The 23,161-nt window shown below is 47.5% G+C and overlaps 2 protein-coding genes and 1 pseudogene across 2 annotated transcripts in view; 1 reads left to right on the top strand and 2 right to left on the bottom strand.

The window, feature by feature from the left end:
- Window positions 1-5,369: 5,369 nt before the first annotated feature.
- YPEL1 (yippee like 1) lies at window positions 5,370-22,656 on the top strand. Its single transcript, XM_016120183.2, has 5 exons — window positions 5,370-5,557; window positions 14,494-14,776; window positions 18,225-18,268; window positions 18,796-18,904; window positions 20,274-22,656. The coding sequence occupies exons 2-5, from the start codon at window positions 14,660-14,662 to the stop codon at window positions 20,361-20,363; spliced, it is 360 nt and encodes a 119-aa protein (XP_015975669.2). The 5' UTR covers window positions 5,370-5,557; window positions 14,494-14,659; the 3' UTR covers window positions 20,364-22,656.
- LOC118603319 lies at window positions 14,135-14,249 on the bottom strand (annotated as a pseudogene).
- The window catches only part of PPIL2 (peptidylprolyl isomerase like 2), a 28,987-nt gene continuing 26,126 nt past the window's right edge, over window positions 20,301-23,161 (bottom strand). The window contains exon 21 of the mRNA XM_036220590.1: window positions 20,301-20,580. The gene's annotated coding sequence lies outside the window, so the exon portion shown is untranslated. The remainder of the gene's footprint in view (window positions 20,581-23,161) is intronic.

Genomic DNA, 23,161 nt, shown 5'->3' with positions numbered 1-23,161 from the left:
AATTACAGTGGCAGCTGGCAGACTCCAAGGACAGCATGATGCCATGGCAACCACTTCCATTAGTAACTTAATTTCATCTCTGCTTTTACATCTTTCTCTCCTCAGTCCTGAAGCTGGGAAATTTTTAATTTGGAAAGAACAGAAGATGGCTTGTGGTTGCCATATCGACAGTAACTGCGTACTTGCTAATGGACATGACTATCATAAAGGAAACTAGCAGCAAATCTGGGGCTGCTGAGGAACTTCATCTCACTTGGCCCGGGAGAGCCCGAGGCCGAAAGGCGAGGTTCCTCTCTGCTGCCTGGTAACCTGCCAGCCGGCACCGAAGTCACATCTAAGCAAGCCGCCTGGTGTAGCCAACCTGAGGGTTTCAGGCAGAATTTTGGGACAGAAGGCAGCCTGGAAGACTCTGTAGGAAAATTGTTTTAGGTGTCTTTTTCCCCTAAAACCCAGTGTATTATTAGCTTGCTAGGGCAGCCATGACAAAGTAACGCAGGGTGGGTAGCTTAATGGAGAATTTTTTTTCTCGCACTTCTGGAGGCTGAAAGTCCGAGATCAAGGTGTCAACAGGTTTGGTTTCTCCTGTGGCCTCTTCCCTTGGTCTACAGATGGCTCTCTTCTCCCTGTGTCCTCACATGGTCATCCCTCAGTGTGTCTCTGCCCTAATGCCATCATAAGGACACCAGTCAGACTGGATTAGGGCCTACCCTAATTGCCTCACTTTAACTTAATTACCTTTTAAAAGACTTCATCTCCAAATACAGTCACATTTGGGGGCACACAATTCAGTCCATACTAGCCAGACAGACTGATCCTCTGGGACTGCTGACCGCCCTAGCCCTCAGCCATCTGTGTGTGAGCCCTGTGCGGGTCTGGCTCCAGCATGCCTCAGCCAGCACATGCTGTGGTGCTGCGTGGGGCTAGAATGCCTCCGAAGTTTCTCGGACTGGCTCTGGGCCAGCATCTTGGAGCTCACTGAATCCTCCATCATCCTGCAAGAGTCAGTCCTTCAGCAAATGTCCTAAACGCTGGAGATACAATTGAGAACAAACTAAGTTCCTGCCCTCTGGGGCTCACGTCTTAGTGAGGGGAGATGGACAATAAACAAATCAAAGAAGAAAATGCAGACTCTGGGGTGGGGAGGTGAGTGAGGAGGAAAAACAAAGCTGGGTGAGAAGAGAGAATGGGTAGTGGGTGAAGGCGAGGGCCACTGGTCCCAGAGCCTAGAAAGGATGGCTTCTCTGATGGGGACACAGTTGAGCAGAATCCTGGATCAAAACAGGCCTTCTAAGGGAGGGGACGGCAAGTGCAGAGTCCCTGAGAAGGAGCAGTCAGGAGGGGATGCCCTGCTCCACCCCCCCCAAAAAAAAAAATTAAATAAACAGTCTAGACTTTGCCCTACAGGGGTATGTCCGTTTGCCTAGGGGCCTGGGTCCTCTGGGATAGTCTAAAGGTGTGATTTAAAGTGGGGATACTATCCCAGATGGTATCAGGGTGGGACAGAGTACAAGAAAGATCAAATACGTGATTCAGAGCGGGTGCTTTTGGTCATGCCCATCCCAGACTGAAGACTGAGATCAGCCACATGAGCACTCGATCCATTGTGCCTGTGTGCCGGAGCCCCAATACAAACTCTGAAGCCCCAGGTTGTGTGAGCTCCCCTGCTTGGCCACACTCGGTGCATGTCATCACTCATCCATGCCAGGAGAGGAGGCTGTCGTGATTCCACGGGGAGAGGACACTGGAAGCTCCGTGTCCGGCATTTTCCTATACGCTCCAGTGTGTGCTTTTCTCCCCACGGCTGATTGTAATCTGTATCTTTTCTCTGTTGTAAACTGTAGCCATAAGTATCACCGCTTTCTGCGAGTACTTCTACTAAATTCCTGAACCTAAGAGCCGCCATGAAGAGCCTCAAGTCTGCAGTTGGTGTCAGAGTGAGGGCGGTCCTGTGTGGACTGTTCCCTCTAAATGTCATAGTTCTCTAACTGCCTGTAGGGATGAATGAGGCCATGAGAGGGCTCCGGCTTTTAGTCTGTGAGAAAGAAGGCTGCTAGAGGCCTTGAGGAGTGACAGAGCTGGCTTTTGTTCTAAAAGAGTCAATCTGTGACGAATAGAGTTAAGGAAGAGAAGTCTGCTCAGAGACCACTTTTGCCTACTGCAATAATCTAAGCAAGAGATGAGAGTAGCACAGGCCCTTGGTGCTGGGGGCAAGAGCGGGAGCTGAAGCACTTCCCAAGGGGTCGGCCGTGGGGTGCAACAGTAGGAGAGGAGGTAAGGGGGGCTCTGAGGCTTTGGCTTGTGCTGGAAGGAGGTGATGCCTTTTACCACCATGGGAAAGATTGTAGGCTTGATTTAGGGCGTGTGGTTTGAGGTGTGTTGGAGACGTCCAGGGGAGACTCTGAGTGGGCAGTGGGACGTGTAAGCCTGAAGTTCCAGAAGAAGGGGCTGCTGCTGAGGTGGGAAGTGTCGGGCTACGAGTGGTAGGCAAAGCCATGAGCTCGGTGGAGCCGCCTATCACAAGAGTGTAGGGGAGAGAAAAGGCCCAAAGACTGAGCCCTCAGGGCCTCTAGCCTCAGGAGGGTGGAGAAAGATGATGAAGGGGTGGCCAACGAGGAAGAGAGAGTGAGGCCCTAGAACCAAAGCGACAAAAGTGTTTAAAGAAAGCATCCACCTGTATGAAATGCTGATTGGACCACCCAGTAAGACGTGACCGAGCCCAGACATGAGGTTTGGCGACATGCAGGTGAGGTGGTTGTGAGGGAAACCTGGGAATGTGGGGGAGCCCGGTCCCGCTGCTCCTGAGGAATCTTGCTCTGAAGAGTTGCAAGGAGCATGATGACAGCGAAAGGGGGATGTGGAGTTGACAGTGCGCCTCAATCCCAGTGAAGACGGGATTGGGAGTGCAGAAGAGGACAACGTCATAAAAGTGACCCTCCAGCATGCACGGGGCGGGGCGGGGCGGGGCGCGGACAGCATGGACTAGCGACACGTGGGCCTTGGAGAGGACACGAGCAATGTGCTCGTGGGCGGCAGGCAGGGAGGTGGGAGCAGGAGGGATGCTCTCTTGTCGACGTGGACGTTTTCAGTAAAATAGGACACAGAGCTAGCGGGTGAAGGAGGCGTGGGATCATCCTCCAGGAAAGTGGGAACATAAATGGATACGAGAGATGGAGCAGGTATAGGGTTGCCAGGGCGACTGAACTACCCTAGAAACTAGTCTCCCCAAGGTAAAGTGTTCCTCCAGCCACGGCAGGGTATCATCTACCCGGGACAGGGATCTGCCCAGCAAGTATGTGGTGTGAGAAAGGGGCCAAGGGAGGAGGCGAACACATGAGAGGACGGCCAGCAGCCAGCCGGTAGGTGGAGGGGACAGTATGTTGTGGCTCCTAGCACAGGTGGAGGTGGCTGTGGTCAAGTCACTAACAGGAGGGAGCCAGAGAGCACAGTGGTGTCCCAGAGCGGGCTGACACAGTGAGGCCGTGGAGGGTGATGAGGACAGGGACCAAGCAGTGGTGGCAGACTGCAGGCCATGGCTGGCGAGCGCCTCGTGAAATCATGTAGTCACATGCAGGAGGTCATTAATAAAAAGAAAACAGAAAAGGATAAAATGAAGAATGTATCTATTTTTGTACTATTTTTTATTGTGATAAAATACAAGAACGTACAATTTGTCATTTTAATCATTTTTAAGTGTATAATTCAGTGGCACTAAGTATATTCACACTGTTGTGCAACCTTCATCATCTATTCCCAAAATTTTTCATTATTCTAAACAAAAACTTCATACCCATAAAATGTATGTTTTCTTGTTTAAAACACTTGAAAGGCACTGGTCAGAGGATGAGATCTTTGCAGGAGAGAGGCCAGTGAGCTGACAGTCCAGGGCGCTGGAAGGATCGTCTATGATTCATGAACATGCTGCAATCACTTAGATTCTAAGGGAAAGTTATGTCTCCAGAAATAAAGATGGGAACCGTAATACAAAGAACAATAGTAGTCTGGTGCTAAAATTTTCAAAGACTAAAGGGGTCTGTCTGCAGAAATAAAACAGAAATAATCAAAGTGCCCAACCAACACACATAGTTTTGTAGGTAGGTCTATGTTGTTTAATATTGTGCAGCCACTAAAAGTATTTACATTAAAAAAAAAACTGCAATAACAAAAATATGCCCCTTCAAAAAGCAGAATGCAATCTTACATAAACTTTGGCTCACATCAAAGTTAGGATTTTTTTTTTTCAACAAAGGACTGACTGAGAAAAGATATTCGCAATACCAAAACAAAAGCTTAATATTTCAGACAAAATAATCTTGACAAGTCACAAGAAAAAGGAAACCCAGTTGAAAACTGAAGGAGACCTGGTTTGTATAAGCGGAGCTGTAGGCATTGCTAGGAGAATGGCTAAGTTCCCACAAATGTTTCAAAGGCAATATCCAGCTGCTTTCTAAGTAATAAATCAGGTACACACCCAAAGGCACACAGAGAGATCTTTACAGATACACTACATTGGAAAAAAGATCTAAAGGGTGCTAACATGTATTAAAATGTTATATACATTGTGGCTTCAACAGAGTGGGGTTTTAAAAAAATTATTATGTAATCTAAAAACCAGTCTATAGAGAAAGGCTGTGGGACCAACAAAATGACATGAGAGGCGTCAGGGGACGAAGTGTGGACCCCGAGAAAGGGGTGGGCTGCCTGGGGGACCAGGAGCGCTGCCCCTAGGAACGGGCTTTCTGTCAGGTCTTATTTGGGGGTTCCAGAGCAGAGCTAGGAGCCAGGTACAGATACAAAGGTCCTAAGGTAAAACGGCTTAGAGAGTTCAGAGAGGGTGGTCGGAGTTGGCGAGCCCGCAAGACCCCGTACTCTCGCGACCAGGAGGGTCTGGCCAGGAACACCGCGGCCCCGCGCATACCGCCTCGGCCCCGGGGAGCTGTGGACTCAACACGTCCTCGGCCGATCCACGCGTGAGGGAAGCGCGGGCGACCCACCGGCTTCGGGGTCCGCATCACCAGAGAACCCTCCAGGCCGAGAGCCCTAGCCGGGGCCCGAGGCGCCTGCGCGCTGCGCTCCTCGCGGAGCCCGCCCCGCCCCCGCGGCCCCGCCCCCGCGGCCCTCGGCCTTCACAGGCTGGTGCGAGGCCGCGCTCGGAGGCCCGGCCAATGGGAGCGCGGCGCGCGCCGCGGCACGTGCGCCCAGCCCAGCCTCGCCGAGTGCGAGCCGGCCGGCCGCCCGGGCTCGGAGCGCGCAGGGCGGGGGCGCGCGGGCGGGGCGGGGCGCGGGGCGGGATGCGGGTGGGGCGCGGGCGTCGCGGCGAGCTGATTGGCCAGCGCCGTGTTCCGAGGCCGTTAACGGCGGCGCGGCGGGGCCGTGGCTCCAAAACAAAGGGCAGGCGGCCCGCGGGGCGGCGGCGGGAGGATGCCTCGCACCCTGCGGTGGCGCCAACGGCCGCAGCGCGTCCCGGGCCGAGCCTGGGCCGCCTGAGAGCCGAGCCCGCGCTCACAGAGACCCGGGCCGGATGGGCGCTGCGGGCCGGGGCGCGGACCGCGGAGCGGCCGTGAGTACGGGCGGGCCTCGACACTGTTGCTCGGGAGGCTACTTTGTGACGACCTTAGGAGCCTGCAGCTGCGGGCGGGGTCGGGAGACACCTGTTGGACGTCCGGGCGGGCGGGCGGGATGCGAATGGGTCGCACCTGTCGCTGTTTTCCTTCTGATTTGATTATTTGATTTGTTGATATTTGGTTCACTCCGTTCAGGAGCAGACCACAAAGCGTATTTGCTTCCCCCCACCCCCTTCTTCCCTCTTCCCCGCCACCTTCCCAACCCGTCCATGAGAAACGTACAGAGAGAATGAACTACACGATAATAGGCTTTTTCCTCTTTTTAAAAAAATCGCTATTGGGGAGGGAAATGAGGACAAAAGAGGTCTCCTAGGAATGATTAGAAAAGGGGGAAACGGTTTTCAAGTTGCCCGTACGAAAATCGTGACTAAAATGAATTGTCCTCCGTGTTAGTTCACCACTTGTGGCACTAGGCTCTATTAAACAGAGCTTGCAAAAGCCTTAGCTTAAGGAACCTGCTAAGTAGGGTCCTCCTCCCCAAGGCCTGCCTCTGGCATATTTGATGTCCAGATTATGTGCTGAGTTCTAGTATGGAAAGAAGGCTGAATTCCGTTTTAGATAGGTAATGGCCTCGAAAGACATCAGTTTTCTCCACCCCCAAGTTTTTTCTGTTCAGTTGCATTTCTTTCTTCTTCTTTGTATCCAGAATGTAACACCTTAATCTGTTGTTTCCTTTGCCAAGAATGTTACTTTTTCCACCAACTAGTCCCTTGCTTTCCTGAACTACCCAAGCCTCAAGACAAGGCTTGTCTTCTCTGGGGAACCTTTCAGGTGCTTCACCTGAGCAAGCTGCCCCTCCCCCATTGTCTGCGTACCCTCCAGCCTCTGCTCTGTTCTAGTGGAAGCGACAGAGGATTGCTGAGCCCCTGCCCTGTGCCCGGCACTGTGCTTGATCTCAGTATTATTGAGTGTCCTAACCTGCACTGGTTCCCCCTACCCCTAGCCCTGGACTTTTGGGCGACAGCAGTGGCATGTCTGAGGAATGCTAATGCTGAGGCTCTGCTAGACCCTCATGCTCCCTCCCCTTGCATCTCACAGGGTAAGAGTGTCTTCCATTGGTGGGAACTCCTCCTCAGAGCTAAGGCCAGGGAAAATTCATGACTTACCATGGCCATGTAGCATAGGGTCTGGCCTGTATTGGGTGCTTTAAAAAAAATCACTAAATGGTCTTAATTACTAATATGAGCAGTAGTCTTTCTGCTTTTTAAGTGAACTTCTTATTTTGGAATACTTTAGATTTACGTAAAAATTGCAAAGGTACAGACAGTCCCAAATGCTCCGCACCCAGTGTTCCCCTGTGGCTGCCATCTCATACTGCCATGGTGCACGAGCCAAAATTAACACTGGACAGGTATATTCCTTGAGCTTCCAGGCAGTAAGTCATTCGTTTTTGTAAAATTCTACTTACTAAAATTCGTAAAGCTCTTTATGTTGAGAGTAGTGTACCAATAACGTCTGTCTTCGATTCCTCACCTGTCCTCACCGAGTTCCACGAGGACCCTTTGTCAAGGGACAGGCCAAGGGACAGGCGTGGTAGTGCAGCGGGCAGGGGTTGCCATGTACTTTTAATGTATTTTTCTCCCTGGAAGACTGATAAAAGGAAAATAATGTAGATTATGAAGTGGCATCAGAAGTCCTCCTGCTTTAAAACCATTTTTTGACACTTGATTCGAGATTCATTTTGTTTTAAATTTTTAGAAAAGGAGTTAGATCTGCTAATCAGCAAAGCTTCTAGAGAGTGGGAATTTTGATGAGATGTCAGCGGAGGTTGGAGAAAGTTCTAAACAGCCAGGTCACTGGAGGGCTAAAGGTTCTGGGGAAGGCATCATGAGTAGGTTTCGGTAAAGAAGTCAAGAGGATGAGATGCACTTGGCCTGCTGGGTGTGGCATTGTGACAGAGACAGGGACACTATGAAAGAACTTGTCTACTGCCAAGAGTAAAATGGAAATCCTGGAGCCAACCCATTGTCAGCTATGCCTGGGAGGGGACCCCTGCTCAGGCACCTACCAAGCCTCAGAACCAGGACCTGGATTCCCCGTTGGGTTTGTGAGGTGTTGGGCCGAGCTCGCTAACCCTCTGCCATACATGTAACAATGACATGTGCGATTCTCTGGGCCACCTTATGAATTGCACATTACCCCCATTTTACAGATAGAATAACATCTTAGCCACCAAATTCATGGCACAATTTGAGTTGAGCCTTCTTTCAGCCTCATCCACACCCCCATCCCGGCCGCCTGTTTCTTGCCAAACCTCACGATGCCTCCTCTCTCACCAGCATCAGCACACTGCTCGCAAGCGCGAGCCCCTTTCTGATTATTCCTCTTGTTTCAGGTTTTTCCCTTCCCTTGCCCCAACACAGGGTTTCGAGTACTTGCTTTAGTTAGCGTGTGACTAATAGTTTAAGATTCCCAACCTCTTTCCTCCCGCTCCAGTCCAGTCTCCTAGGTCTCGTCCCACCCTCCCAGCTGGAAAGAAGGGCAGCGTTGCATGTCGCATGCGTAGTTCCTGCGTTGGCCCGGAAGCAAGCAGACTGCTAGGATGTGTCCCAGGGCTATGCTGGGAAACCGTCCCTAGTGGGAGAAACAAAGGAGAAAGTTTCTTCTAAAAGAAAGTCTCAGTGCAAACTCATTAATCAGTAATCTAGTGGGAGATGCAGAGGCAGGACCTGAGCTCAGGCGGGGCAAAAAGCTGAGGATGACAGCCTGGAGGCCAGGCCAACCTGGCCACTGGGCGATGCAAGAGCCCAGACCCCGTCTGGTTCGCTAGAGAGTCAGGGGCAGTGGAGTCTGCAGAGGGCTGAGGGGACTTTCTCCGAAGACAGCTGTGTAGGTGGCAGGACTGAAGGAGTCTTCTTGCTCCACTGGTGGATCCATCAAGGCCGCATTTCCCGAAATGTGGAGAAAAACTTTTCATCCTGTAATTCAAAAAAGATGGGAGTCCGTATGTGTGTGAATGGAATCTGGTACTGCCAAAGGCTAATTGTCCTCCTGCAGTCACCCTTTGATGTAAATCCTTCCAGGCCTTTCCATGTCTGTGTGTGCATGTATGATAGTGTGAATCGTCAGTACATATACTTGGTACCTAAATCAAAAGTTGCAAAAAGAAGCAGACAGTAAAAAGGAAGTCACTTTCCCTGCCCTTCCTGTCCCCAGCCTGAGGTCCTCTCCTTGGAACTGTTTCTGATTCTTGTTTAGTGTTTGGCCAGTCTCTGGGTTAGACTTGTGGTTTCTAATCTTTTGTTATAGGCAACATTGTAACAGTCATTACCCGGATTATTCTGCACATGTGCAAGTCAATAGGAGGAGGTAAGCCTGGGATCGGCCCTCCGTCCTGGGGTTCAGGGGTCCAGGGGTCCAGGGGTATGTGCCTGATGGGTGTTACCAGATGGCTACATCTTGCCAGTGGTGTTATCAGCTTTCTGAAAATCTTTACCAACCTGCTGTGGTGTGAGGCAGATATCAGTGTGATTTTAATTTTCATCAATGAGCGAAGTTCATATCTGTCCTCTTGTCTACAGGTATAGTGGTCCGGGGTATAGACTCTCTAGCTTTGAATCCAGCACCTCAGTTTACTTACTATGCAACCTTGGCAGATTGCTTTACCTCTCCGGACTTCAGCTGCTCTGTCTGCACAGTGGGACTGATAAGAATACCCATTTCTTAGAGCTGCTCTTAATTCCTTTGATTTTCATAGAGTCAGCCATGAGGCTCTTTGGGAGCGGCTGCATTTCCTTTTCCAGGATGGATGTTGTCCCTACACGTGCCACCCGCCTGGGGATCTGCTTTCTCCATGAGCTCTGGCCAGACATGGCAGGCCGCATGAACACGCACTGTATCTTTTTGAGCTGTTTTCTTCCCCTGCTCCCCTGGAGCTCTGTCCATCAGCACACCAGCGACAGGGGGACCCCAGATCCCTCTGGCACTGATGAGCCTGCTTCTTTGTCTGTCTGATGACATGAGAACTGGAACTCGAGCGTACCTGCCAGGTAGTGTTTACGCTGGGAGGAAAAGTAAATGACATGGGGAATAGAGAATGGGGTGTCTCGGGGTCTGGTTCCCTGTGGGTGTGAGGACCCGGTGGCGTGGTTTAGAGAGAGGGAAGAGAGCCCTCTGCCCCAGGACAGCCTCTGCTCCATCCTGTAAGTGTCAGAGCTGCCTGGTTGGGGTTTATTTCTCAATGTTTTTGCTTTCAGAAGTGTGGTAACGGCACCATATGGACATGGGCCTGATTCATGTTCTCTTAAAATAATTATACGTGCTTATTTTAGGAGAGGAAACTTCTGGAATCCAGAATATTGTTTTTGCTCTAAAAAATTACCCACACTAATATCTTTGGTGAGTATGGTAGGAGCTGCCCTCCAAATCCGGAAGCATAATGTCCTGTAGTGGTCATGGTTTGCTTGATACATTGTCTTTCAGTTATTTCAGGATGATTCCTAACTTGCCAACGGGTCTTGTTATAAAAGCCTATTTGTACACTGTTCCTTGAAAAGTGTAACTGTAGCTATCCAGTTGAAAAGCCTAGTTAACACACAACGCGACACACTTCCCAGTGACTGCAAACTCAAGTCTGGCCGCTGCTCTGCTAGGACCCCATTCAAGGGATGGCAGCAAGGGGTGGAGGTCAGGACCGAGATGACAGAACATATGTGTGAGGCTGACCGTGAGCACTGACAATGGACCAGGCGCATAGAGGTGACAGGGCCACTGGCGGGGCTAGCCCAAGGAAAGGGACAGCTGGTGGAGGGGTGGTTTAGAGAGAGGGAAGGGAGCCCTCAGGCTCCTCAGGTAGAGGGTGCCTCGGGCAGGGGCGGGGGCTGTCTTGCAGACGCCTCAGTGGACTGACAGGCATTCATGGCATTGAGAAGTAAACAGAAAACCCTTGGCAGGTTGCTCAAAAGTGAAAATTGAGGCATGGCCCCCATTCTAATTGTGAATATAATTATATAATTATGAATATCACTTGTTTAAAAGAATAAATAAAGGCAGGGTGCTTTCCATAGTTCTCCATTCTGGTCACTGGGAGCAGTGTTTTTTGCCACTAAAGGGATCCTAGAACCCAAGAGACCTGAATAAGCAGCCTTTGAGTAATCCCAGTTTCGAGGAAAAGAGAGAAGGGTGAAAACAACTCTATTAATTTTAGGTTCCCTTCAAGAAAAAGAGAAAAGCTCAGGTGAAGGTATTAGAACAGTCGACATGAGTTCAATAAGAAGTGAAGTCAGAACCAGTTCACTCCTTGTTGGTCATTACTGCTTAGTGGAGCGAATGTGGTTTTGCATTTGTCACGTGGACGGTGTGGGACACATGGGCGGGGAGAAGAGACGCAGCTGGGAGGACTTTGCCAGCTGGGCTGGTGTAGGTGCTGTCCGAGTCCATGCTCTGTGACCTCCCTGGGACATGTCGGTGAGCTCGTCAAAGATGGAGGGGATGCCAGGGTTTGTTCATAAAGAGTCCGGTGGGCCGGAATAGCAGATAAAATCTGATAAAATATATTGTAACTAATGTTGCATCTTGTCCTTGATTCTAAAGAAACCCAAGGGAAAATTTTAGGATGGGCACATGACATAATGACAGCTAATGGGAAGAAAAGTTTGTTTAGGGACTCGCTAATTGGGAATATCCAATATAATCAAGCTTCTTCAGAAATACCTGAACACTTGGTTGTGAAGACCATACATTGGAGAAGGAAACGGGCTGCATTTTAGATGTCTGGGTGTGGTTGTGTGGACCTAGTGTAGAAATTTCTTCCACAATAGTTTTGCTTGCTGGTTTTCACCATTGAAAAGTGTGCTAAGCTATTAATTTTTGTTTATGGTATGAAATAGGATCCAACTTTGCTTTTCCTAGATACATAATTCTCCACTATCATGTGGGAAAAATCTTTTTCCCCAGCGAGCCACAGTGCCCCTTGTGCTGTAGCGGGTGTTCGCCTATGTGTAGATCTGTTCCCGGGCTCCCTTTCATGTCACATGGACCTGTTTTCTGTCCTGAGCCAGTACCACACTGTCTTGATGCCTCCGGTGGAAAACGACAGGACTTGCTTTCTGGCAGACTCCAGCAGAGAACATGTGCGCACCTTGCTCTTCACCAGCTTTTGGCTTTTGACGTGGTGGGGTTCAGGACACACTACCACAACACGTTCACTGGCAGATTGAATATCTGAAGCCGATGAAGTTGGAGAAAATGGCACAAGAGGGAAGGTCACTCTGACTCTCTGCCTTGCCCTTGTGCCCTGAAGCAGGCTTCATAAAACTCTTGTGAAAGATGCTCTCCCTGTCCTAGGAGGCACGAAGATGTTTTTACCACCAGTGACAGGGAATTTGGGGCCAAGAAATCTGTACACACAGATCTTGTTAAACCCTCATCTTTCTAGTTACCTCCTCACCAGTCCAAACCTCTCTGCCTTGTCAGTTCTTCACAAACTGATTGACTCTTTGTTTAAAGGTATAAAAGCTTCCTGCTCTGGTCACTTCTTTGGATCTTCATTCTCTTGTGAAGGCTACCATGTTAAAAACTCTCCTGTTAATCTGTCTTTGTCAGTTTAACTTTTAGACCCAGCCAAGGACCCTAAGAGGATCAAGGAAAGCTTTTTCCTCCCCTACAGATACTTCTAGGATAAGTTTTAGAACCAAGTGTCTCTGGCTTTCTGGCTTGCACACACACGCACCAAAACACCTTCCTGAATTTTAATTTGAATCGTATTTAATTTAAAGGTTACTTTGGGGAGGATTCATATATTTATAGTGTCTTCCAGTCACAATCATTTATTTCTCCATTTATGTAGATTTTCTTTAATACCCCTCAGATTTTTACAATCTCTGTAAAGGCATTTCATGTCATTGAATTTATTCTTAGGTACATTGTATTGTTACACTATTGTATATTTTCCCTTCTCATATTTGTCTTTTTTTTTTCCCCCCTCGCCTTACTGAGCTGGCTGGGGCTTGTGGTAGTGTTGGATAAAAGTGGTGGTGTAGAGCAGCGGTCCCCAACCTTTTTGGCACCAGGGACCGGTGTTGCTTTGAGAATCTAATGTCTGATGATCTGAGGAGGAGCTGAGGCGGTGATGCTAGCGCTGGGGAGCGGCTGCAGATCCAGATGAGGCTTTGCTGGCCTGCCACTCTACTCACTTCCTGCTGTGCAGGTTCCTAACAGGTCTGTGGCCCGGGGTTAGAGACCCCTGGTGTAGAGAGGACATCCTGGTTTTATTCCTGATCTCAAAAAGAATGTTTCCTTAAGTGTTACCATTAAGTGTGATGTTTACTGTGGGTTTTTTAGTGGATGTTTCTGAACAGATAAGAAAATTCACTTATATTCTTAATCTGCATAGAATGTTTTTAAAATTGTGAATGGATGTTAAATTTTGTCATGCTTTTTCTGCATCTATCGAGATAGATTAAGAGAACAATAGACATTAAATTTATTAACTATATTTTCTAATATTAAATGATCTTGTATTCCTGTGATAACATCAATTTCATTGTATTATCCTTTTAAAATGATATTAGATTCTGTTTGGTAGTATTATTTAGGATGTTTGCATCTCGGTTCCTAAGAAGAAAATTACAGTGAATTTTTCATTCTTGTATTGCTCCAATCGAGGTTTGGTATCAGATTAAGCTGGCTGCATTAGATGGTTGGAGAGTGCTCCTTCTTTTTCTTTTCTGGAAGAGTTTGTGTCATATTGGAATTATTCCTTCCTTGAAGTTTAGTAGAATTTACCAGTGATGTTCTCTGGGCCTTTCGGCTTGTTTAATTTTTGTGTGTGTGTGTATTTGGGGAGGAAACATTTTACTAGTGATTCCATTTCTTGTTAATAAGATGATTCAAGTTTCCTGTTTCTTCTTGAGTCAGTTTTGAAAAGTTATACGTTTTTCCTAGGAAATTATCTGTAGGGTTTCCATTTTGAAATATATCGACTTAAACTGATCAGAGTATCCTCTTATCCATGACTCTTATCCAAAAAGGATGATATCCCATTTTCATTTCTGACAGCTATTTCTGCCTATTCAATCTTTTTCTCCCTTGATCAGTCTTACTAGACGTTTGTCAATTTTATTCATCTTTTGCATGAACAAACTTTTGGCTTTGTTAGGCCTCTCTAGTGTATTCATGTTTTTCTTTTCTGTTTCATTATATTTTTCCTATTTATTCCTTTCTTATATTTTATTAGGGTTGTTTTTCTGTTACCTTTCAAACTTCTTTTTCCCCCCAGCTTTATTGAAGTATATAGACAGTTAGTTGCTTAATTTACATTGTACAATTCAATGAGTTTATTTTTTTTTCAATCAGAGTTGGCATACTGCAATATATTACTTTCAGTTGTAAAGCATAGCGATTAGAGATCTGTATAACTCACAAAGAGGTCACACCACTACACGTAGTACCCTTCTTCCTCCTTGTATGGTTTTTACAACATTGTTCACTATTTTTCTTATGCTACACTTTATGTCTCCATGACTGTTTTGTATCTGTCCTTTTGTACTTCTTAATCCCTTTGCTTTTTTCACAAAAAACTATGGTTAGATGCCACAAAGTAGGTGGGTATGCCCTAACCATGTGCACATCGTCAGGCCTGAGGGCCTCTTCCATCCTTGTCAAGCCTTCTCTCCTTTTATACAACACTCTAACTTCTTAGAGATAAGTGTTCAGTTCCCTAATTCCACCCGCCTTATTTCCTATTATACATCCTTGAAATTATACATTTCCCTGTAAGTACTGGTAAGTATTTTATTATTTTACTAGATTTTTAACTTCTAGTCCTGTCCATCTCCCCCGCCCATTCTTCAAAATAAATGCATCCTAAACACACCTTCTTGATATATTTCATTCTCTCTGCAACTCACTGTATATCTTGGTTCGTTGACAGGTTGTGACATTTTTCTCCTGTCCCAGCTGTGTGGACAGTGCCACACGCCCTCTGAACAACAACGGCTCTTGCGTGTATATTCCAGTGTTTCTTCTGTCAGAGAGCCCAGCAGAGCCCCAGTTCTTCCAGTGCCAGCCCTGAGCTGAGCGAGGAGTGCCCAGCAGAGATGGTGAAGATGACAAAATCCAAAACTTTCCAAGCTTATTTGCCAAACTGCCACCGAACATACAGCTGTGTCCATTGCAGAGCCCACCTGGCCAATCATGATGAGCTGATCTCCAAGGCAAGTTATTTGTGTCCAGCAATTAACAAGACACCCTTGACAATGATTATCATACCTAGCTAGTAGATGAATACTAAACCATCACATGGCTTCCTGGGTTTGCTGTGTCGTAAAAGTCTAGAGCCTCTGGGCAGCGTTGATGAAAGTTTGTGCATGATCAGGTGTGGCTACACCATGATTTTAGTCATGATCTCGACCCATGGGTGAGTTTGGAGGGCTGGGTAACTGAGACTCCCAGAGATCATGAAAAGCAAGATGAATCAGTTATTTGTCAGAGCAGTAAAATTAGTATGAAACCAGAGACACTGAAGGAACAAAGGAAGTCCAGAAAATCTGTGGAAATAGTTTAATAATAAAGGAATTAAGAACTTTTTACAACTCAGAATGGTTAAGAGGAAAAGAGTCCGTCTTAGGGGACACGGGGTGTTTTAGGAAAAAGCCCAGGAGGGAAGCTGTGGGCACTCTGCAGGGTTGGGAACAGTCTGGTACATGTGAAAAGAACAGCCTGATTCTTCCTTATTAAGTTGAACTCTGTTAGCGGTACGTAATGTTTATAGTCAACCACTGTGAACGTTTAAATCAGTCCAGACAGTGGATGAGTGAAGGCTTCCTTGGGAAATTGTGATAGTCCTCTCGCACCCATCCTCACAGGTCTGCCTTCCTGTGCTACATGAACCCCATTTTCCTTCTAAAGCAAAGTCCATCAGGAAGTTGTGCCTTTCAGGAATCTTTGCTTAGTCTTCTTGTTTCATTCAATTAGAATGTTTATCCAATTTTCTTTTGACTAGGTAATGAGAGGTTTTCTCATTTCTGTTCATCATCTAAAATAAAAACTGTTAAACAAGGCAGAGTTTCTCTTCTCTCATTGCTTCTGTGGCTTGTTTATCCATTCGGAAGTTTCAGGTCAGAAGTAGGAGTACCTCAGGCACCTGGTGTCCTGGTTGCTTTCCAGGGCAGAGCCACTCGGGGGCCTCCACACTGGGGCTTTGCAGCGTAGCGACCTTGCTGAGCCTGTGACCCCTGAGCAGGTATCATTGTCAGGCACCATTATGGCCGGTGGACCCATCATGAGGTGAGCCAAAAGGAGTTAGAGCTGCTGCTTTCAAAGAACCCAAAAGCCATTAAGGTGTTTTTAAAATCACATCAGGAGCAGAGGCCTGCTAGGTGGAAGCAGTCATGACAGCAAATGAGCATTTCAGGATGAAAGGGTGCTGAGAGCCTAACCTTTCCCAGCACACGGGCTGCCAAAAGGTGTTAGACTTGTGTTTCAGCTGGTGATAAACTGCTCTCTCTCCCTTATATTGTTCTGCCATAATACTTATCACGTAGACTAGAACCCAGTACCATCCTGATGAGTTCACCAGCCTCTGGGTCCATCTTTGCATTAACAAGCAGTCCCCTACCCAAAGGTCTCCAACCCCTGGTCTGTGGCCTGTTAGGAACCGGGCTGCACAGCAAGAGGCGAGTGGCGGTTGAGCGAGCAAAACTTCATCTGTATTTGCAGCCGCTCCCCAGCACTAGCATCACCGCCTCAGCTCCACCTCAGATTATCAGGCATTAGATTCTCAGAGGAGCACCGGTCCCTGGCGCCAAAAAGGTTGGAGACCATCGTTCTAGCCCAAGGGGGCCTTTTTGGTGTAGGCAGATCTAGTTGTTAGAAGGCTCTGTCTGGTTTGCAAACTGTCTGCAGGCCACATCTGGCACACCACCTGTTTTTGTAAGTGTTATGTGTCACCACAACAGAGTAGTTGGCCACAGTGGCTGTATGGCCCCCAAAACCTAAAATAGTTATCACTTGACCCTAATTTATAGAAGTTTGCAGAGCCCTGCTGAAGTACTGTGGCTTGAGTCTGAACCACAGATCTAATCACATTTATCCAGACCTTGCTTTAAAAATAAGAACTTGAAGAATAGGTGAGAATTAGGAAAATCAGTCTAGAAAGTTGAAGGCTGATAGGGATATATGAAAAGTCCATTAAGATGATTCTTTGTTAAATGGGGCATAAAATAATATTCCTTATTCTAGGAAGCCATGTAAGGGAAGACCCCTTTTTAAGTCTGAAAATTGTATATTTAAATCAAAACACTGCTAGTCTCAGGTGAGGTTTCCTGCAATAACCAAGAGCCCCAAATCTCAGTGGCTTAAAACAAAGGTTTATTTCTTGCTCAGGTGAAATATCCATCATGGGCTGGTGGGGGCTCTGTTTTCTTTATAAAAGAAATTTGCTTATAATTATGCATTAAAGTGATGAGTATGTATAAAGTAAAAAATAAGAATTTTTTTTCCTCCTCCTTTATCCCAGCTCCATTCGTTAGAGTTATCCTTTAGTAGTTTGGTGTACATGTTGTCTGTTTTCTTGTGTGTTTTGTTTTTCTTTGTTGTATTTTTTTTTTTTTTTTTTGTCCATAGGAACACATTTTCACTTTAAATAAGGGGCTCACAAGACACATCATTTTATAGCTAGCTTTTTGTCACTTAACAGTATGCTAGTACTTTCTTTCCACGCCCACGCACAACAATCTGTTTCCGTTCCCCTTTTAATGTCTACGCAAGTCCTGGATGTGAACACACTTCTTTGCTTGTTGGTGGTATCTGTCTCCCATTTGGGGGCGGGGGGGGATTACAGATACCTTAGGGTGACCATCCTTGTCACATTTCCTCATGTACTCCAACTGATTCGCTCTTTATAGTCAATTATTTGAAGTAAAATTGTGGGCCATTCAGTATGTGCCTTTTACTTTTTGATATTGTCAACTTGTATGCCGGTCAACATTCTTCGCCGTCTTTTGAATTTGTGGTAGGCAAAGAAACCAAAAGAAGTGTTCTTGATTCGGTTTGCATTTCATTGATTAGTTTTGAGATCCGTCTGTTCTGTTTGGTCATTTGAGCCTGGCACTGGGGCAGACGAGCCTCCAGCTGGTGGTGTGGGAGCTAGGTCCAGGACCGACCTGATACTATCAGGGAGGCACAAATACCCTCATCTGCCTCCTTTGTCATCTTAGAATACGTGAATATGCTTCAAGCTATGTCTTAGCTTGTAACATTTTCTTGTGATGAGCTGTCATTGGAAGGGACTTTCCTTGAAGTAAGGGGCCATCTTTGGCTGTGAGCTTTTTTTTTTTTTTTAATTTCAGTGGAAAAACCTAGAAATGTCCCTTTGCCTCTGATATCTCACAGACATGTATCGCGTCCTGGTGGAGTGGACGACAGCACCCGGGCAGCCCTCTGGGGCTCCAGGCAGGAGTGTCCTGACTCCCCAGGCTCTCCTGTCGGGGCGATACTTGTCCTGCTCAGGGCCCCTCGTGCTCTGCAAGGCGGCCCTTCGACTCACGTCGCAGTTCATGGCCTGAAACGCAGCTGCTCCAGTTTGATTCCAAAGTGCCACACTCACTGTCACTTTTTGTCTGATCACAACGCATCTTTTAAAACTTTTTTTCTTCTTCGCAGTCCTTTCAGGGAAGTCAGGGACGCGCCTACCTCTTCAATTCCGTGTGAGTACCGCGGCATCAGCCGTGCAGACGAGCCATGTTCCCTGTCATCACGTTTACTGCATCACATCCGTTTACCTTCTCAGAGCTGGAAGGCACAGCGCTCACCAGTGGTCTAGAATGGTCCAGTGCCTCTTACATGATCGTAAAGAATTTTCTCTCTAGCCTGAGCTTCGGGAAAGTGTAACGTTCTTAACCAAGGAATTAGCCCCCCACGCACACGCTGTGCTTTGTTTCCCATTCGTGGCAGGTTTTCAGTTTTGCTACAGGAGAACTGTAGTCACCTCGCCACAGCCTGTCTCATCCTGGGGAAATAAAAAGTTTTCTCTCCTAAGAGGTGGTGGTGGGCAGGGAGTTGGGGAGGTGGGGAGTTAAGCAGCCGCACTGCTGCATCTCCGCTAACTAGCTGGCTCGAGATCACCACCCAAGGGTGGAGACCAGGGTGGGAGCTGGGCACCCCTTCCAGGTGGGGGTGGGAATGCCCCGCTGAGGGAGGGCATCTCCAGCACCTACTGCCTCCTTCCCTTCAGGGTGAATGTAGGCTGTGGCCCCGCAGAAGAGAGAGTCCTTCTCACTGGCCTACACGCTGTCGCAGACATCTATTGTGAAAACTGCAAAACCACGCTCGGGTGGAAATATGTGAGTGACCACCTTGTTCTGATGTCAGAGAATGTGGATTTACTGTAACAAATAAAACATTTACAAATCGAAACAAAGTTTGCAAAGGAGTAAGACCTCCTCCTGGAAGAGTAATCCTATCAGACTTATTTATAAGGAAAGAATACATGTTTTAAATAGAATTTCTTTCAAGCCGGTTAAGATGTATGGGTGCACCGCCCTACTCCATGGACCCTGCTCCCTCTGAGGGTCCCATGGAACAAGGGGAAAGGAGGCTGTTCTCTCTTGCCTGGGGGACAATCACTGTCTGGCCCGGGTCCCAGGGTGGCTGGTGGCATTACTTTGCAGTAGAGATCACAGCAGACCGTCTGCAGGGCTTGTCGCCTCATAGGCCCCGGATGCCCTCCGCCCACAGACTCTCATTCCTAGTTCCTTCTTCCTCCCTGCACCTGAGCTGACTGTTGCCATCCCACCACATCTGCAGCCTTCGCCTCTGTGGCTCTTCTCTCATCCTACCCCGAGCGTACTACAGACACAGGCCGGGCCCCACTCCCCTCACCAAGGCCTGGCCCTCCCCTGCTTGCTGAGCATCTGTGGTGAGAGGTCCCTCCTCCTCGACACTCTGCTCATTCTTCCCACCTCTCCGCTGACCTTCCTCTGATATCAGCCTGTTTTGACATCCTGTCTGTTGACTGCTCCCAAACTTGTCCCTCTACCCTAGCTTCTGTCCTGTGTACCCAGAGGATCTGGCCATCTCGTGCATACCCCCAGACTCAGCATGTGAGGTCCATCTAGAGCAGCACCTCCTAGAAGTTGTCTTCCACAGCCATTCTGGTTTTCTCTGTCAGGGCCACCTGCTCTCCCTCCTTCTGGAATTCCTGATTGTTGCTGGTATCCCATATCCCCATCAGATACAAGGGGACACAGTCTCCAGCACAGAGCTGGGCTCGGCGAGGCCTGCATGCTCCCCCGGCCGTTACACCTGCTCGCCCATTCCATTCCACCCCTGGCTGTCCCCCGTGTCTGTGAGCTGCCCGGGGTGCTCGGTGCAGTCCCTTCCACTCTCCTTTTACTTGGAGTCCCTGGAAAGAGCATCTTGCTCCTCTTCCTACCTCCCTAATTGCCCTGCACATGGTTAGTACCCAGGAACAAACCTGAATTCATATTTCCCTACAAGTTTGGCGGTAACTTGATGACAGTGTATAGTAGGCCTGCGCTGCCCTCGATGAGCTTGTTACCTGAAACAGACTCCTCCCAGCCACCAGCCTGGCATGGGGAGTATCTGGGGAGCCATACTATCGACTTTCCTCTGCCTAGATTATAATGTAGCTGAAAAATGAAAGTCTGTCCTGAAACCTCTTCTCTCTTTTCTTTTTTTTTTTTCTTCAAGGAACATGCCTTTGAGAGCAGTCAGAAATATAAGGAAGGAAAATTTATTATTGAGCTTGCCCACATGATCAAAGACAATGGTTGGGAGTAAAGTGAAGACTTCCTGTTCTCTTTTGAATACTGTTTTATGAGAAAGACTGTAATGTAATGGAAACATAGGAGCATCCTGGATGACAATATTTCTTGAACCTTGCAGGCCGGCCTCTCCTTGCTGTTCCCGTGGGTAAGGCTCCATCCGGTCTCTGTCCTCTTCACGTACGTGGTCATTTCTGAAATGTTTCAATGACCTTTTCCTAACGTCTCAAGTTCTAGAGAAAGAATTAACCAACTGATGACTTATCCGTCTAGTTAATACCTTCTTTAACCTCTGCCTTTAAGATAAAGTTGGGCTGTGCTCTTTCATCTTTCATGTTTGATGGAAACCAAACCGAATCTCTACACGCCGCAGGGACAGGGTCTCCTTAGAGAACAGCTTCACCCCTGTAGTTTAGAGTGAAGGTATTGTAGCCTACTTTTTACTTAATTTGCAAAATTACAAATTGATTATTCCTCTTGCAAATGAGCTGTTAAGTCATAGTGCTCATTTGCTTCTTCCATAATCAATCAACAACAAATATATACACCAAGGGTGATTTTTTAGTCGTGTTCAAAAACAGAGGACACCACTGATATTTTAGATAAGCTGTAAATAAAGAAAATGTGTCTAATGGATCATCTTGCTCATTTAAGATAATATCTTCCTTAGCTAGAAAGCAAGTGAACTAGCCGTTAGCAAAGACTGTTCCAGCGGCCCAAGGGCACCTGTGCGGAGGCCACTGTCCCTGTCCCAGGGCCTGGAGGTGGGGCCTCTGCGTTGGTCAGTCGCTGAGTCGCTGGTCCATGGAGCAATAGTTTAACACACTGGACCGAGTAAGTCGGATTTCCTTTTCTACTCTGATGTACTTGAAGAAAATAATTATTTTTACATACAAAAGATGCCAAGACTAACAGGCTTAACTTGTAAACTTATTTGCTAGATTGCTTTAACGATTTCAGAAAAGGTTAAAGTTGCAAGACAGGTTTCCACTTTGTAAATGAGGTGTTTGGGTTGCTGAGCGGGTCACCCTGTCCCACCTTGTTCTGTCCCATGGGCTGACACAGAAGGGACCTGGACAGTCTCCTAAGTCCTGCGTTTTTACCACGTATTTTAAGTTCCAATCCACCTGTGCTTCTGCAGGGAATAGGCACTACGCAGGGATTTTGGCCAATTTACAGAGAATGGAGGCCAAAAAATATTCCCAAAGTTTTGGTTTTTACTGTTCCAACCTGACTCTAGCCAGTGGGCCCGGCCTACTGCGCCAGGCATCTATCTGGAGAGGCCTTTGCTGTGGTCACCACGGCATGAGACTCATGGGACCCCTGCACCTACGGGCAAAAAAAGGGCCCAGGGGAGGCAGGGAGAGAGCAGTGTACCAAGATGTTTCTCAAGTCTGTGGGACAGCTCTGAGACCGCCTTAGATGGGGTTAGTCTAGTGGCAAAAAGCGTGAGCTGGCTGGGGACAGTGAGAGAAGGGAGGCCCCCTCCCTACCTCCAGCCTCTGCTAAGCCTAGAACCCGTGGCCCGTGCAGGCACTGGGCCCCCTGCTAGTCACCTAGAGCTCCCTCCTGTATCATCTCTGCCTGACTTAAAGCCTCGGAGTGTGGGAAACGTCACAGCCCTGGGCACTGGGACACCAGGGCATGTTAGCGCACGGAGGAGCCCTGATGCCCACCTCGACTGTAGCAGGGAGAGCTTCATAAGCTGCGGGTGCTCTGGCCGGCTGCTGCTTCCCTGAGCTGGTGTCCCCACAGATCTAGGCTGTCCCAGCACATCCCCGTGTATCCAAGTTAATGTTCGGCTGCGCAGCCTTCAAGCCTCCGGGGCACGGTCACTCACACGGTGCTCTCACTGCCGCGGTCCGAAATCCGAAGACGCTTCACTCGCACGCTGGCACGTGAAACAGTCAATGTCTACGGCTCGGTCCTTAGCGCAAACGTGAAAGGGACTGAAAGACACCTTCCTTGAGAAGTGAGTACGAATTGAAAACTTGGCCTAAACTGACATTTCCCTGCTCATCTTGATTCCTCTACAAACCGCAGTACTGCGTCTGGAGGCGAGGACCAGGGAAACAAGGGGCCATGTGACAGACTGCGGGGCTGAGGACAGTGGCTCCTGAGCCTCTCCATAGGTCTTAACTTAAATTGAAGAATCTAAAGTTATTCTGACCGATTTTTGTATATACTAATATTATATTTAAAGCTTTTATATGTTCTGGGCAAGTTTACTGCTCTTTCAATTTGAGCACTTTGGTTTTTGTATCGTCTTTTGTGATGGCCTTGAAAACTTTTTCCTCGTGGTCCTATGACTTATTTGTAGTTTTTTCTGTAATTGATGCCAACACTCTTACTACTTTTTTGTTGGTCTTTTGCAAAATCCAAGCTCCTTTTGAAACCAAATGAACTGACCGTGAGCTGGCTTCAGGGAAGGACGTCCACAAGACCATGATGTGCTGGTAAAGTGCTAGAATGTTCCACCCTCTTAAATTCCTAAACAGTAAATAACATCCCCTTTTATTTAAATTATTTAAAGTATCTTTTCCTTGAGAGAAGTGGGAGGTAATACCAGGGTTATAAATGCATTTAATTTAAACTACACCATGTCCTCTGGCATAATACATTTGCTTTAGAAATGTAGTTTAGTTTTGTTGCCATTTTATATATACATATATATATATAGTATTTTTATACCTTAACACTTTTTCTTGATGGCATCTATCAGATATTAGCAAGGATCAGAAATGGGAATTTTTCAAAAGTCCTTTAATTTACCCAGTGACCTCACCAGGTACTTACAAAATCCAAGTGGTTTTA

The sequence above is a fragment of the Rousettus aegyptiacus genome, unplaced genomic scaffold (assembly GCF_014176215.1).
Source record: "Rousettus aegyptiacus isolate mRouAeg1 unplaced genomic scaffold, mRouAeg1.p scaffold_m13_p_5, whole genome shotgun sequence".
In the NCBI taxonomy this organism is placed as follows: Eukaryota; Metazoa; Chordata; class Mammalia; order Chiroptera; family Pteropodidae; genus Rousettus; species Rousettus aegyptiacus.
The sequence above is the reverse complement of the archived record's forward strand: the minus strand, read 5'-3'. Positions and strand labels throughout refer to the sequence as shown.